The sequence below is a fragment of the Corvus kubaryi genome, unplaced genomic scaffold, assembly GCF_017639235.1.
Source record: "Corvus kubaryi isolate FWS band 111438036 unplaced genomic scaffold, C.kubaryi_AGA036_p1.0 69, whole genome shotgun sequence".
In the NCBI taxonomy this organism is placed as follows: domain Eukaryota; kingdom Metazoa; phylum Chordata; class Aves; order Passeriformes; family Corvidae; genus Corvus; species Corvus kubaryi.
The window spans coordinates 9,806,394-9,819,842 of NW_024582057.1; the positions used below are offsets into that span (position 1 = coordinate 9,806,394).

The following is a 13,449-nucleotide window of genomic DNA, read 5'->3' on the forward strand; positions in this document are numbered from 1 at the left end:
GGTCCTTTGGGAGTGCTTTTCCAGCATGTTTAAAACTGTCAGTAAGTGTATGGAAAAGATGGAGTCTGTTTCCAAACTGTGGCACTCAAGTGAGGGAGGAATGCAAAATAATCTTGGAGATGTGTAGGTGGCAGTGCTCTTACACAAAAGCTGTAACTCGCCATCCCACAACTAAGAACATTTAATTTCATGCCCAAGGATTCAGATGAAAAAGCTGCACAGCAGCACTCTCTGAAGAGCTGAGAGGAAGCTCACAAATTACCTATTTCATTCACTATGTTCTTTTCTTGGCAGATATTAAGAAAGTGCAGGAAAAATCATGCTATCAGAAAAATGTTTTTTAAATTCTTCCACAGCATTTTTGTTAGGATAGGCACCCACATACAGATCCTTTTTTCTGTGTTACTGGACTAAAACAGGAATGGCACCAGACCCTGGAAACCAGAACTCATCTATAATGAAGTTATTGAATAGCAGAGTTATCAGTCCTGGAGTTCTCTTCTTGTGCCTTTAAGCTGCACTCCTTCATGTAAGGGCTTCAGATGGAAGGTGGGCAGTTTTGCCCTGCAGCCTATGCTAAAGCCTAGTGCCTGAGAGCACTTGGTTCATTGTCTTGAGAGCTGCAGGCTTGAATTCCAGCAAGGATATGGGATACAGGCCCTTCACCTCCTGAGCCACATGAATTTCTCCACTACAGAAGTTAAGTACTATTTTCAATTTAAAAAAAAAAAAAGAGTCATTGTAATGGCATTTTTCAGGAGCCCTATTTGAACAGCTTTCACAAGGCCTGCTTTGAATCCATTCGCTAGATGTTCTCCAGGAATTTACACCTCATCCTACCTTGCTCTGGAATTTCCGCTGGGCAAAGCATCTGATTGCTCACATCAAGACAGTTAAGAGCAAGCAAAGGAAAATGCTAGCTGATAGAAAATTTAGACAAGAAGAAAATAAAACACCTACAAATTTTGGATGTGGGAATTTTTCTTTCAGAAAAGAAAAATTAGCTTCTGGATGTACAAGTTTAAAGCCAGCCTATGCTCTAGTTAGGAGAGACACCTCATTATTTCAGTGTGTCTTTTCCTTTCTGAAGCCATGTATAATTCTGTGCATTAAACATGTTATTCACTGATTCTCCATTATATATATATTTTAAAAGCACATTTCAAATGTTAATGTGCTAAACCTCATCCCTCTGAGGAAGACATCATGTTAAACCAGCAAATTATCAGTAATGTCTCCCTATCAGCCAGCAAGAAGTTTTTTTTTTTCCCCACAAACATTCCCAGGTAATGCTTAACTGTGATTTCCACAAATTATTCTGCACTTTACAAAACCTTTCCTCATTTTTCAAAGCATAGAGAGAGCTCTGTCTCTCAGATTTGCATCATCTCAGAACTTTCAAATTCACCACACAGCAGCATGGGAAAAGGAAAACACATTCCTTCAAAGTCCGTTGCTACAGTGTTCCACATCGGTAACTTCAGTGGGATGCTTTAGACCATTTTCTTCCTGTTCTTTGAAACCTTGAGACAAATAGTTTGATTTTTCCCCATATAAAAGGCAGCCTACTTTACGATATAAATAATTAACCATCTTTAGGACTACACAGTTCCTGCAGACACCATGAAAACAAAATTCTCTTTGGAGTTATTTGAGAACTTAGGACGGACTTAGGAGAGGTCATCCAGAGGGGTGATGGAGTCTCCATCTTTGGAATTATACAAAAGGCATCTAGACTTGTCTTGGGCAACCAGCTGTAGATGGCCCTGCTCATGCAGGGGAGGTGGACCAGCTGATCTCCGGAGGTTCCATCCCACCTCAACCCTCTTGTCAGCATCATTATTACACGGGAATGCATATGGATGCAGGAGTACAGGAGCATATGTGCACATCAAGAAAACAAAATGTTATTCATATCCAGTGAGCTTAAGGTAAAATTTACTCCTTTTCTAGATTCAGATCAATATTTACCATTCAAGGAGCCTAGGGGCAGAGCATCTGATTCATAGGTTCTAAACAAAACTGGCTGCAGTTTATTTTTAAGCACAAACTAGCTGTCAAAGGATTAAGAAAGCGTTTGGGAGAAAAATACAATTTCTGCTTTTCATCCAGGTGTTCCACAGTGTTAGAAAATGGCCCTGATTTTAAGGTGAGCAGAGTTTGCCAAAGAAAACAATAGTATTGGTAGGATTGTGTCTAATAAAGAATAAGAAAGGGTGATCAGCCATAAACACCTCTGTGAGAGGCAGAGACCTGCTCACAATGGAAGCTCCCGTGCCAGCTGCCGCCACCGTGCCTTCCTCATTGACTTCCACATACGCCTTATGGACAACGTTTGACAGCACCAGAGATTTTGCAAATGTCATTGCAGAAAGGTCCACTTTTGGTTCAGTGAAGATGTCGGTCATCCCCATCTCTTGTAAAGCCTCGTTGAGGTTAAAGGTGCCTTCCAGCTTGAATCGGGGGAGGTAAACCTCCACTGTTGTCTCAAACATCTTCTCTGAAGAGGCCCACAGTATTAAATTTTCGTAGGAAATTGTGCTTTCAATCTATAAGATGGGGGGGGAAAGGAGATTAAAATAGGCAGGAAGCTTTGAAAAATTTAGATCTTTACCCAGTGTTAATTCAGACAACTGACTTCCAGGCCTCGTCTGTGACATGTACTGCCTTACCTGCTCCAGTCCACTGACGGATCCATCAGCCACATCGCCTGGCAGCAGGATTATCATGCTCAGTGACTTCTGAGCATAAGGGAGTTCAAGGATCTGAGCACCCACCTCCTCAATGTAGCCCAGTTTAAATTTGCCTTTCTGATACATCATCTGCACAGGTTTCTTTCTGTTCTATTGAAAAGAAAATTACACAGTCTGTTAGGCAATACAGCTCTTACCAACACCGCTACCCAGCAGGGGAGGCAAGTTCAGTTCCCAACACACCCATTCATTACTCACAGGGCAGCTCAGCCCTGGACATTGTTAAGCTTTCTGCAATTCTCGCAGAATCTAAGGTGAATAATGTTAAGATTTACAGAATGCAGATGTACCTGATTCAGTTTAAAATCTCTCTGAACTGTTTTTCCTTCCTCAAACTTGTGTTCCCAGGATGCTTTGAAGTAGAGTACATTCACGAGCACCAGCAATGTGTGTCCATCAATCACACCAGGGGCAAAGAGTTCCTTGATTTTACCTAAAGGCAATTTTGAAGCACAGAAGTAACTGTTAGTTGTCAATAAGACTCTGGACTGAGATTTAATTACTGGTCTGTGAACTTAGTTTTGGAAAAACTTAAAAACAGATATTTCGCTTAAAAACACAGTTCTTGGTTTATTCAAAGGACAAAAACAATATAGGTAAACAAATGGCAGATTCCTCTGCCCTGTTACCAGCCAGGGAGGACAGGGGAACTGGGGGTCACTGAACACCCTGGTGTTCTGAATCTGCATTTATGGCTGTTTGCAGGAGCAGTTTGTCTGGTCAAGCCTTATAGACACTACTGCAATTATCAGGCCAGGCATGATAAGGGTGAGAATACAAAAGTATTTGGCAGCAAACACATCTTTAACTCAGAAATAATTTAGCTGGTAACTTACCCTAATATTTCAAGAGAGGATGGGAAGACAAACAACCTTTAAACAGCGTAAGAGTGAACAAGTGAACACACAGAAATGTGAACAGGTCTCTGCTTTTCCTATTCTGGAATTTCATTTGTTGAACCCATGTCGGAAGGCAGTGATAGAATGGCTATGGTTTTGCTTTGTTTTACCTTGTGTCTCACTTTCAACCCAAGCATTCATTTTCCTTCTGGCAGCTTCAACAGCACCATGGAAGTCCACTGTTTGCAGCACTGCTCCATACAGTTCCTTGGTACACGTTAGAAATTGCTGTAAAGCAAAATAAAGATTATGAATTAGTCAAATCTATTAAGCATTTATTGCCTTTTGAGGGAAATCAATAGTTCAGTAGTATTTTAGAAATGGGGAGGGACCTGTTGAATCCATAAGGCAAAATTTCATTTTGGAACTGTCAAGTGTCTGAATTCAGAGGTTCTTTGAAGAAGAGATAATTATTCTATTGCATAGGTAAAAAAAGTAAATAAGTAAAAAGAAAACCAGAAGAAAGTGCCTTCTCATGGAGAACTGCATAACTGAGGTCCAGATAAAAAATTAAAGAAACAGAAAAAGATGCAAGATGAGTTGTTTGATGCTTAAGTATCCAAATAATTGACAGAAATAATTGACAGAAAAGCAAAGACGTGACTAGCAAGTTAGCCATACCAAGTAGTCTCAAGACCACTTAGTCATTCAGTAGGAAAGGAGAGAGAAGTTCAGAACAGCAGCCCTGTGCATGAACCTGTACAACACCCCAGGAGATAACCCCTCTCCAAGCTTACTGCTGCCCCAGCTGTCCTACTTGCAAGGCCTGAAGTAGGCAGTTTTTAGACAGCTGGAATAGGCCATTTTTGGCTGTAGGTTCTCCTCTGGCTGAGTGTACGCACATGCCAAAAGTGAACAGATCCCTGCCTTATTTTTGCTCTACAGCCATCGATAAACATAGGGTGGCTTGTTGGGTTTTTTTTAAATAAAATAACTGGAAGTTGACAATTTTGTCTCTTTCCCACCAGCCCAAGAGCTACGGATCCAAGAAGTAGATCGGGTGCTCCAAAATACACACAAGGGGGCAACAGTGAGGCTCACAGTTACGGGGAAGCTTGAGGTCATGGCCACAGCAGTGACTTACCTGCTGGAGTTCAAATCCTTGTTGTATAAAGAGATTGTTGGCCAAGGTTAAAACGTATTTTTCACCAACGTTTCGTAGTTGTAAAAGCAGCACCTGGAACGCTTTATGGTTAAGGTCTCCCTCCTTGTTACACTGGGAGTAGCACAAGAACAACAATTAAAATGATTCCTCTGTATAGCTTTGGTTGCTAATTTGCATCTTAATTAGATAACACTATAAGGCTAACTCCTGCTGTACTGATTTTTAAATCGAACTAGTCCAAGATTGTCTAGCCTGATCCTCCTTCAGATGAGATCACTGAAGGCTTTGATACAGACTTACTGGCCCTTAAGAAAATAACACCTTGTATACGGCATTTCCTAGAAGATTAGGCAGACTCCGAGCATGGGATCCTGACTCCCTCCAGTGGCAAACCCTAGTGCTTCACCTGCACTAACCCACCACGCAGTGAAGGCAGGGCTCCCCACGCAAGAACACACCTCTGAGAAGGAAGGCTGATCCTCCAGGCTTCCTTCTGGCTCCGTTTCTGGGGCTGCACTCTCGTGATCATACCCAAGGCTCATTCTTCCTGCAGCTTTCCTGACATGGAGCACCTGCAGTTGAAGATATCGTTTTACAGCAATTGTAACTGGGATAAAACCGTATTCCTTGTTTAAAAGCTTTGCTGCGCTGTATTGGATACGTGTGTAGATTCACAAAAGACATTTTCTCAGTTGCACTCATCAGCTGAAATGACAGACTTGAACTTGCTCATACATTCATGTTCAGACTCACATTTCTATATTAACAAACCAAGAAGAACTTGCACTTAATCCCTCAAAATGTTACCCTTCACTACCTCAAAATATTTGATATTTTATATTTGATTTGTCTTTTCATTGCTACAGTTACCTTAATTTCAAAACAAAAAGTTTCCCCAAGCAAAGAGATAAAAATAAATTTTCTTTGAAAACATCAAAACTGGCTTCTTGCAACCATTCTTAACATTTGTATCAACTTAGGAAACAGATCAAAACCACAGTGCTCTTAATGGAAGCCAGTCCTTGTTTCTAATGCACAAATATCTCAATGAAAAATTTTCAGCAGCGTCTCCATTATAATAATGTTGCATCATATATGGATTTACTCTCTTTTTATAGAGGATACTGATATTGGGCAATTCCCATTACTTTCCTAAAATAAGCAGGAGTCCCTGTCTAAAGGATTGATGTGGCATAGTTATGGTAGCCAGGGGGCTGCAGGGATATTTTCTGTGCAAAGAGAACAGACTCTGAGAGAGTGTCTGGGTGGGCACAACAAAGGTCAACCCACCACACCCTGGCGAGAACCTCTCCCTTAGGATTGTTGGCTGGTCTTTTACCATTCATGGGCTCATGTAAGGAAGGAGAAGAAAGGTTGTAGAAAGCAGAACTTGCACTGCAGGGAATAAAGACACAGTGTCTGGTCTTCTTCACCTCCTCCTTGCCCACCTGGGTCTCTGTGGGGTGAGACATTTTGACTCTTGAATGTCATAAGGGACAAGTGAGCTAATGCTTCCAGCCCCCCAGGTGCAACCTCTTCAGGTGTCTGCAGCTCTCCCCACTGCCCACCCAGACTCCCACTTTCGGAATTCTTATAGCAACCACAAAAGGAAACGCCTGCCCATAATTCTGAAACAAAGCCTGATATTCTGCCAGCAGGCTGGGGGAAAGCCAGAGTGCCCCACTGTGCTGTATGACCTCCCCTCAGCTGGCCCTTGCTCCATGCTCTTGCAGGGGGGCACGATGAGACTCACACCAGCAGATGGCAGGGATCATAGTGCTCCAAGCACGACTTTGGCAGCGTCTGTGCCTGCCCTTGTGCAGGCTTCCTGTGAGGCACTCACACATGTGTTGTGCTGGGATGGCCAACATTTCTATTAAAGGAACAGCAAGCAGTGTGGAAGCACCTCACCATGGTTCATTCATACTCACTTTTTCTATCTGAGCAGCAGTGTTGTTTTTTGCACCAAGATGGATCAGGGCCAGGGCAACAGAGATGCTCATTGGAGAGAAGACAATATTTGTGTCCTCTGCACTTCTGTTGAGCTTTTTGTAGAGATCAAGGCAAAATTCAGTAACTGGTCTAGATACAGAGTCCATCATGAAGTGGCTGCTGAGTGGGAGCACAAAAGAATGAAGAAATTTAATGTATCTGGCTTAGCTAGACCACATTGTGAAGCATCTGTCTGCCCTGAAATTGTCCCATAGCTGGTTGCTGACCATAATAAACACTTTCGAAATCCTGAGAGTTTTAATCAGCCTTGCACAGATCAGTCTATGAGGCACAGCAGGAGCAAAGACACAGAGGGTCTGCAAAAGGGACCCATGCTCAGAACATATGTAAATTCCTCAGAAAGGACCCTTTTTCTGCCTTATCCCATGCTGTGTCTTATTTCAACTCATGGTATTGAAATTAGACAGGTATGGATTAACACTTTCCTTCTCCAAAATGGTTTCATGCATAGAGGCGCATCAGCTCTTTCCTCTTTTAACAACATACATTAGTGACAAACCTGGTGACAGAAACTAAGCCTGCATATAACCATGTGTGGTGACCAGAGCTGTGGTGAGGGGGTTTCAAACAGCAGGTTTCTAAAAATAAAATCACTGTCCATTAAATGTCTTCATACATGAAAAGAGGTCATTGACAGCTATGGAGACTGAACTACATATGGAAACACTAACAGTTTGAAATACACTTTTAGCTTCTTAAGAGTTTTCCAGAAGCCACAGCCTGAGGAAGGATGCACAATTAAAAATTCTGAACAAAGTAATAGCTCAAGAGGCCTGAAAAGAAACCTGTAAGTTCCTGCTCAGTGATATGATATCTGTCACTCTGTACCTTTGTACTAGAAACATTACAGTCTGATACCTCTCCCATGGGTCATTTATGTTCAACCCACTCCACTAAGGACAAGTTAGAACCAAGTTCAGCTTGGTCCTTGCAAGGAGGAGGCCATTTGAAAAAAGGGGGATAGAATCTCCTTTCCCAAATCTTAGGAGAATTGTAAAGGTGTTGTGTAGATACCAGTGGGATCACACAAAATTTTCTGGAATTATTATACCAAAAAAAAAAACCAAACCCACATCACTTTCAGTATCAAACAAATATTTTGAACAAATAGCACTGGTCTGTGTTCCAGAAAGATTATTTACTTAGGGGAAAATACACAGCCACAGTATGGAGACAAGTCCTTCATGTGTCCCATGGCACAGATCTGGCTGTCTCTATCTTTCAGCCCACACTGGGGCCTGCATGGGTCAGGTACAGAGAAAGCTGCCAGCGCTCCTCTGTTGAAAAAAGGAGTGAGTGCACAGCCAAGTGGTTCTCCCCAGTGCCCACAGATGGCCACAGCACAGCAGGCACTACTCTTCCTCAGCCCTGTCTGCTCTGAAGCTGCAGCCTGCAAGCTGAAGTTACACGAGGAGCTCCAGTCTGTGTCACCAGAGGTTAAAGGTGGAAAGAGGCTGGTGCAAAGCTGAACTTCAGGACCTTTTATCAGCAGGGCAGTTGTGCAGCCTGTCCTGGGCTGTTGGTGCCCCTTTTAGAGTTGTTTTGAGCCCTCTGGGGAAGGGGTTTCCTGGTGCTGGGGACCTGCAACCTATTCCAGCCAAAACTCTCCTGTCACCCTGCTCTCCCACTGTGGCCCCAGTTCTTCTACCACAGCCATTGCTCCCTCCCTTCACAGAGAGCCTGACCTTCACAGAGTTTTCTTTATTCAAAGAGCTATTCAAAATGCCTTGCACTGTTCTCAAGATGCAGCATGCATGCTATCTCCAGCTCAGCCATGAGCCAGGCATGACTTTGCGTGGAAAGCTGGGACTCGGGTGCCAGAAGTTACCAGGGCATTCAGAGTTGATATGGCTGAGCCAAGATGCAGCATTTGTCTGTGAAACCATCTTAGCCTGCAGCAAGTGCCAGACAACAGGAATGAACTCAGACCACAGGAAAACAGAGTGAGCCTAAAACAGATTGCTGCAGAGTCTTGGAAGAGGTGGAAAGGTAAAGTTTCTGAATATATGAAGGTACAACATGTGGCAAATGCAGACATTCTTGCCATTTGACTAACTCAAAAAGTACAGCAACAATCAATGCTTCATCCTGTTTCTGAGTGATGCTCTGTGGAAAGAACCTGTGACACTGAAAGAAAAGTTCATAGATGTTTCATACTGAGACTTCTGTTTTACCCTGGAGTCCAGACGTACTTCACATAAGGACCTAATACAAATGGACAAAACAGATGAGAAATATCCAAAGGGTTCTCTGCACAGACAAATTAAAGATGAGTTTTATCTCATTAATTCTGAACACAGCTGTTTCAGCTCTGGTGCTAGTAATATGTAATGTAATATGTTAGTTTTATGTAACATGGTTTTCATTTTCCTTTTAGTAATGCAGTCATCTGAGCACAAGACATTGCACTAAATAATTTCTCTTTTCTTCCACCTTCGTATCCTACTATCCACAACCTTCTGAAAACAAAACTCCGTGCATCTTCAGTGCTGAAGTTTGTAGTGCTATACTCCCACATGTCTTGAAAGATCTGAAATGGAGCTGTGAATTCAGTCACGGTAAATGTAGGGCATGAGGCATTTTGTAGGTGTGTCCCAACTTCGAAACGAGTCAAGGAGGAAAAAAAGAGTTAATGAATTTACTCAGTGGGAAGAAGGCACCTCCACCCGCCCTTCAGGGAAAGGGCTGAGTGCCAAGAAAGGAGGGAGAGCCCAGGATCTGTGAACAGCTTTTAAAGTGAGTGTCTGGCACACTGATGTGGTCACTCCTTTAGCAAAACCAGCAGGCTGTCACCAGAGAGACATCCAGGTGCAAACACTACAGCCAACTCCATAGCTTTGTGAGTGGGAACTACTTAGAGAGCTGCCCTAGAAATCCAGAGGAAGGGAGGGCAGGTATGGGCTTGTGGAGAAACTTTCTTACTGTACAGTGAAAGGATTTAGTGAACTTTCCTAATCTAAAACGGGGGGGGAAACGGGGGGGGGGGAGAAGCATATTAATGATTCCACACCACAAAGACTTCTGTGTAATCTGTGTAATAACTCAATCAGACTCCTGGAGCTACTGCAAGGACCATAGCGTTTGTAGAACATCCACAGGGTGGACAGCAAATGGTAATGTCACTTTCAAATAATCTTGGAGTGGTAAGGAGGGATGATCCAGGATCAAAAGAAGTGTTCCAGGAAGTTCCTAGCAACTGTTCCGCACTAGCCACAGCAATTGCACTGAGTATTATTAATAGTGCAGAGCCCCTGATGACAGGAGATCCTTTTCATGATGGTTCAGCAGCTTGTAACATAGTCTGGCAAATGAAATTACTGGCCCTGCAGTATGTGAGCAAGAAGCTACCCAGGAAAATAGCTTCCTTCAGAAGAAACCACTGCATACCACAGACCTCGTAAAAATTACAAACTTCCTCCACGGCTATGTGAAATAATGAACACTCCTTTTCTGTAACTATTCATGATCTGTTCGCTCTTTATAGTTTGTTTTTGGCTAAGGGTAGATGAAATCAAAATAAAAACTATCAAGGGATAAAAAAATCTGTGCTGAAAACTGTCATAATTAATGGCTGTATTAGACTATTATTCAGTCAATAGGAGAAGGCAGTAAATAGGGTGGAGAAGGTAAAGAAGCTGTAGCCTTGCTGTTAAGGTAATTCTGTATTTCATACAAGTTAAGTAAGAAGGAACCTGTTTTGCCTGATGCCACATGATAATTCCCATTGCATGTTTTACTTATTCAATCTGTGTCCCATTAAGGTGCTTTAATATACATTCATTTCTCATACACAGAGGAAAATAGAATTGGCAGAAATTACATGGTCTATCCTAGAAAAAGACAACATGGCAGACAGTGCTGTCTCCTCACATGAAAATTGGTAGAAGTGACTTTCTTATTTTTCATGACCATTCACACAAAAATGTGATTCCAAGTGTTTCTGTGCTGATTTGGAGTGAAAGGGACAAACATCACATAAGAATAATTAAATTTCCTACAACACAGCAATTCTGATCATCCCTAAGTGGCACAACACATGCTTTAAATTAAGAACCAATACACTTCAGTACAAAGCAGCTTTTCAAGTGAAATGGTGCCAAGTTCATTTTCCAAACAACCTGGCCTCTCAGGATGCTACTTTTATGCCAGAAAGCTTTTGTTAGTTTGCATCAGTCCCTCTGGTATCTTACATACCTCTTTCTAGGCCAGTTATTTCTGCATAAACAGGCATGGAGGTGCATTGGCCTCTTACAGGCTGTACAGTGGCAAGTTATTTGCTGTGCCTGTGTGCAGCTGCACAGGCATCTCTGCAAGCCTCTAAACATCATTGCCAAACCCAGGAGCTCTTATTTTAATAGCAAAGACTGGCACCCCCACTAGCAAAACAAAATCTGAATACCACTCCACCCTTTCTCTTTTACAGCGTCATTGTTTAAGAACATAAACAACTTCCCTGGCAGTGAGAACCAGTGTAAAGGGGAAATGCCTAAGAACCCAGTCAAAGAATTGCATGCCCTCTCTCTTGTCTAGTGAACATTTCAAGGCTTTTTCTTGTGCCATGCAAACATGAGTAAAGAAGGAAAATTAACCTGTATCTCTCATCCTGTGGGTCAGGTTGTCCAGGTCACCAGCACCATCACTTTATAGGAAGCCCATTTCTACCAGAGTGAGTAGAGGTGCTCTGAAAGAGCCTCTCCTTCAGCCCTTCTGGAGACATAGGCAGAAAAGCATCTACTTTCTCATACCAGCCACTGAGCTCATCAGTCGTGTGGCAATTAGACTTTGCTGGGTGGACAGAGAGGTTCTGGGGAAACATCAAATTCAACAGCCTGTGAAATTTAGGCAAGAATCTTTAAATGTGTCCCTAAAATACTCATTCATGTCCCACTGAAGACCAGCTCCCTTTGTGTGAGCTCTTGAGCCACCTGAATTTTAGCAGTGTGTTTTGCTGCTTGCAGCCTGTAAAGGTATCTCTCTCTCTGCCCAATATATAAAAGGGATGTTTACTTTACCAGCCTGTAGAGTACTTTGGATCAGAAAAAAAAAAAAAAAAGCACAGTTATTTTGGAAAAAAAAAAAAGAAAACAACATAGAATCTTTACCTTCTTGCCCGAAGAGGTTAAATGAAGACGACAGCTGAGTTCTGGAGCACGTTCCTGTCAATACTGTATTAAAAAAAATAATCTCCCCCTCTCTTGTGGGAAAGTTCAGCCTCTAACCAATGATTGCTGATAGCAGCATCTTGCAGTTTCAACATGAAGTTTCCCCGCAGAAGACTGGGAAACCTGTATCTAGCAATATGCTATTAGCATTTCTCTCAAGCTGCCCAACGAGTCTGGCAGGCAATATCTGCTGGCAACATCTCCTGATTGCAATGCCAAGTCACTCTCAGCTGGAAAACTGGTCATTAACCCTGGAGACCATGGCTACACAGCTGTGCTTAGTCCCTTTCAGATTTTGATGGGGTCTGGCCTGGACACAGGTGTGTGCAGGGTTCATGCCAAGATTGTTTGGAGCTGAGCTTGCTTGCAGAGATAGAGCAAATGAATGGGAAATGCATGAGCTTTATGTTGCTTACAGCCATCTCTCCCTCTCAGATAAGGAGTTGGCTTTATGTGCATGGAAGGAGCTTAATTAGAGAAGGGAAGAAGTATTTCCTTGAACTGTAAGAGGAATCCCCAGACAGGGGGTATTCTTTTAAATCGCTGGAGTTAAGAATAAAAGAAGGCCAGGAGTGGTTGATTACAGAGGTTAAGTCTCCAGCATAAAGTGAGAAGGAAGTAAAGAGATGGGAAGCACAGAGCTGTGCTAGCACAGTGCTTGATCTCTCCTAATCAGTACCACTGAGCTCAGGTGCAACACTGGGTTATGGCAGCTGAACTCAGAGATCAAAGCTAAACAAGGGCTCTATGTGGCTTTGTAACACTGAAAATTTTATGTCTTTCCTTTCTCACCTCTTCTTTCTTCCTACAAAGCGTAAAACTGGCTTTGGATTCATAGGATACTTATGGGATCAAACGTGGTAAGCAGGGAAGAGAAAGAAGGCCCCCCAGCACCATCCTTCCCTTCCCACTCTTTCCTTCTAGTGCGGAAGCTGGATCACCCTCTTCTTCAGGCACAGCACTGTCCAGCTTTGCTGTTCCCTGCTCCTCTGCCAAGGTCTCAGCCTAGCTGGCCAAGCACCAGTGCTCCAGTACCCATCTGCAAAAGGGAATTCATAAGCAATGCAAGATAAAAGGATAAAATGACCATTCTCATTACCTCTGTTCTTTTCCTTGCTTTTTTGCTTCCATTTTCCATTCACTTTCTTGTTTCTGTTTTTTCTTCCTGCATGTTCCTGTAGTGTTCCTTAGTCTTCCTCCTCAATTATTTCTTCCTCTATTTTTAAAATTTATTTATTTATGAACATTGCCTTACCATGTATCTTCTGATGCTTTTCTAGTCCAAGCTTCTTTTCAGTGACAGCCTAAGTATTTTTGAGTATCTAGCAAGACTTTCCTTCTTCCAGTTTCCGTGCTTTCTCCCTCCCTCCTATATTGACATCATTCCTCCACCGATTCATTTTGCTTGCTCTGGCATATATTCCCTCAGAACTTCCCTGACATCAACTTAACTGCTTTGCCTCAGGAAATTTCAATGTAGGTGCAAATTCTGTCTTTTCTAGGCCCGTAGGACAGTA

General features: G+C 42.6%; 1 protein-coding gene across 2 annotated transcripts; it reads right to left on the reverse strand.

Moving 5' to 3' along the window:
• Nucleotides 1-1,921: 1,921 nt before the first annotated feature.
• Nucleotides 1,922-12,033, reverse strand: LOC121674614 (leukocyte elastase inhibitor-like). 2 transcript variants are annotated; one of them, XM_042049107.1, is made up of 8 exons: nucleotides 11,873-12,033; nucleotides 6,689-6,866; nucleotides 5,216-5,329; nucleotides 4,737-4,868; nucleotides 3,763-3,880; nucleotides 3,044-3,186; nucleotides 2,673-2,843; nucleotides 1,922-2,549 (listed from the first exon to the last, which is right to left on the reverse strand). In XM_042049107.1, exons 2-8 carry the CDS (start codon nucleotides 6,857-6,859, stop codon nucleotides 2,145-2,147), a joined length of 1,254 nt encoding a protein of 417 aa, XP_041905041.1. In that variant the 5' UTR covers nucleotides 6,860-6,866; nucleotides 11,873-12,033; the 3' UTR covers nucleotides 1,922-2,144. The 2 variants fall into 2 exon arrangements, with proteins under 2 accessions (XP_041905041.1, XP_041905040.1); XM_042049106.1 differs by having other exon boundaries at nucleotides 6,689-6,869; nucleotides 11,873-12,032.
• Nucleotides 12,034-13,449: the final 1,416 nt, after the last annotated feature.

Coding starts and splice junctions, on each gene's coding strand:
- LOC121674614 (XM_042049107.1), bottom strand. CDS start 6,859: ATGATGGACTCTGTATCTAGACCAGTTACTGAATTTTGCCTTGATCTC. Junction 4,869..5,215: donor ATCAGCCTTCCTTCTCAGAG/GTGTGTTCTTGC, acceptor TGCTACTCCCAG/TGTAACAAGGAGGGAGACCT. Junction 2,550..2,672: donor CCGTCAGTGGACTGGAGCAG/GTAAGGCAGTAC, acceptor CCCATCTTATAG/ATTGAAAGCACAATTTCCTA.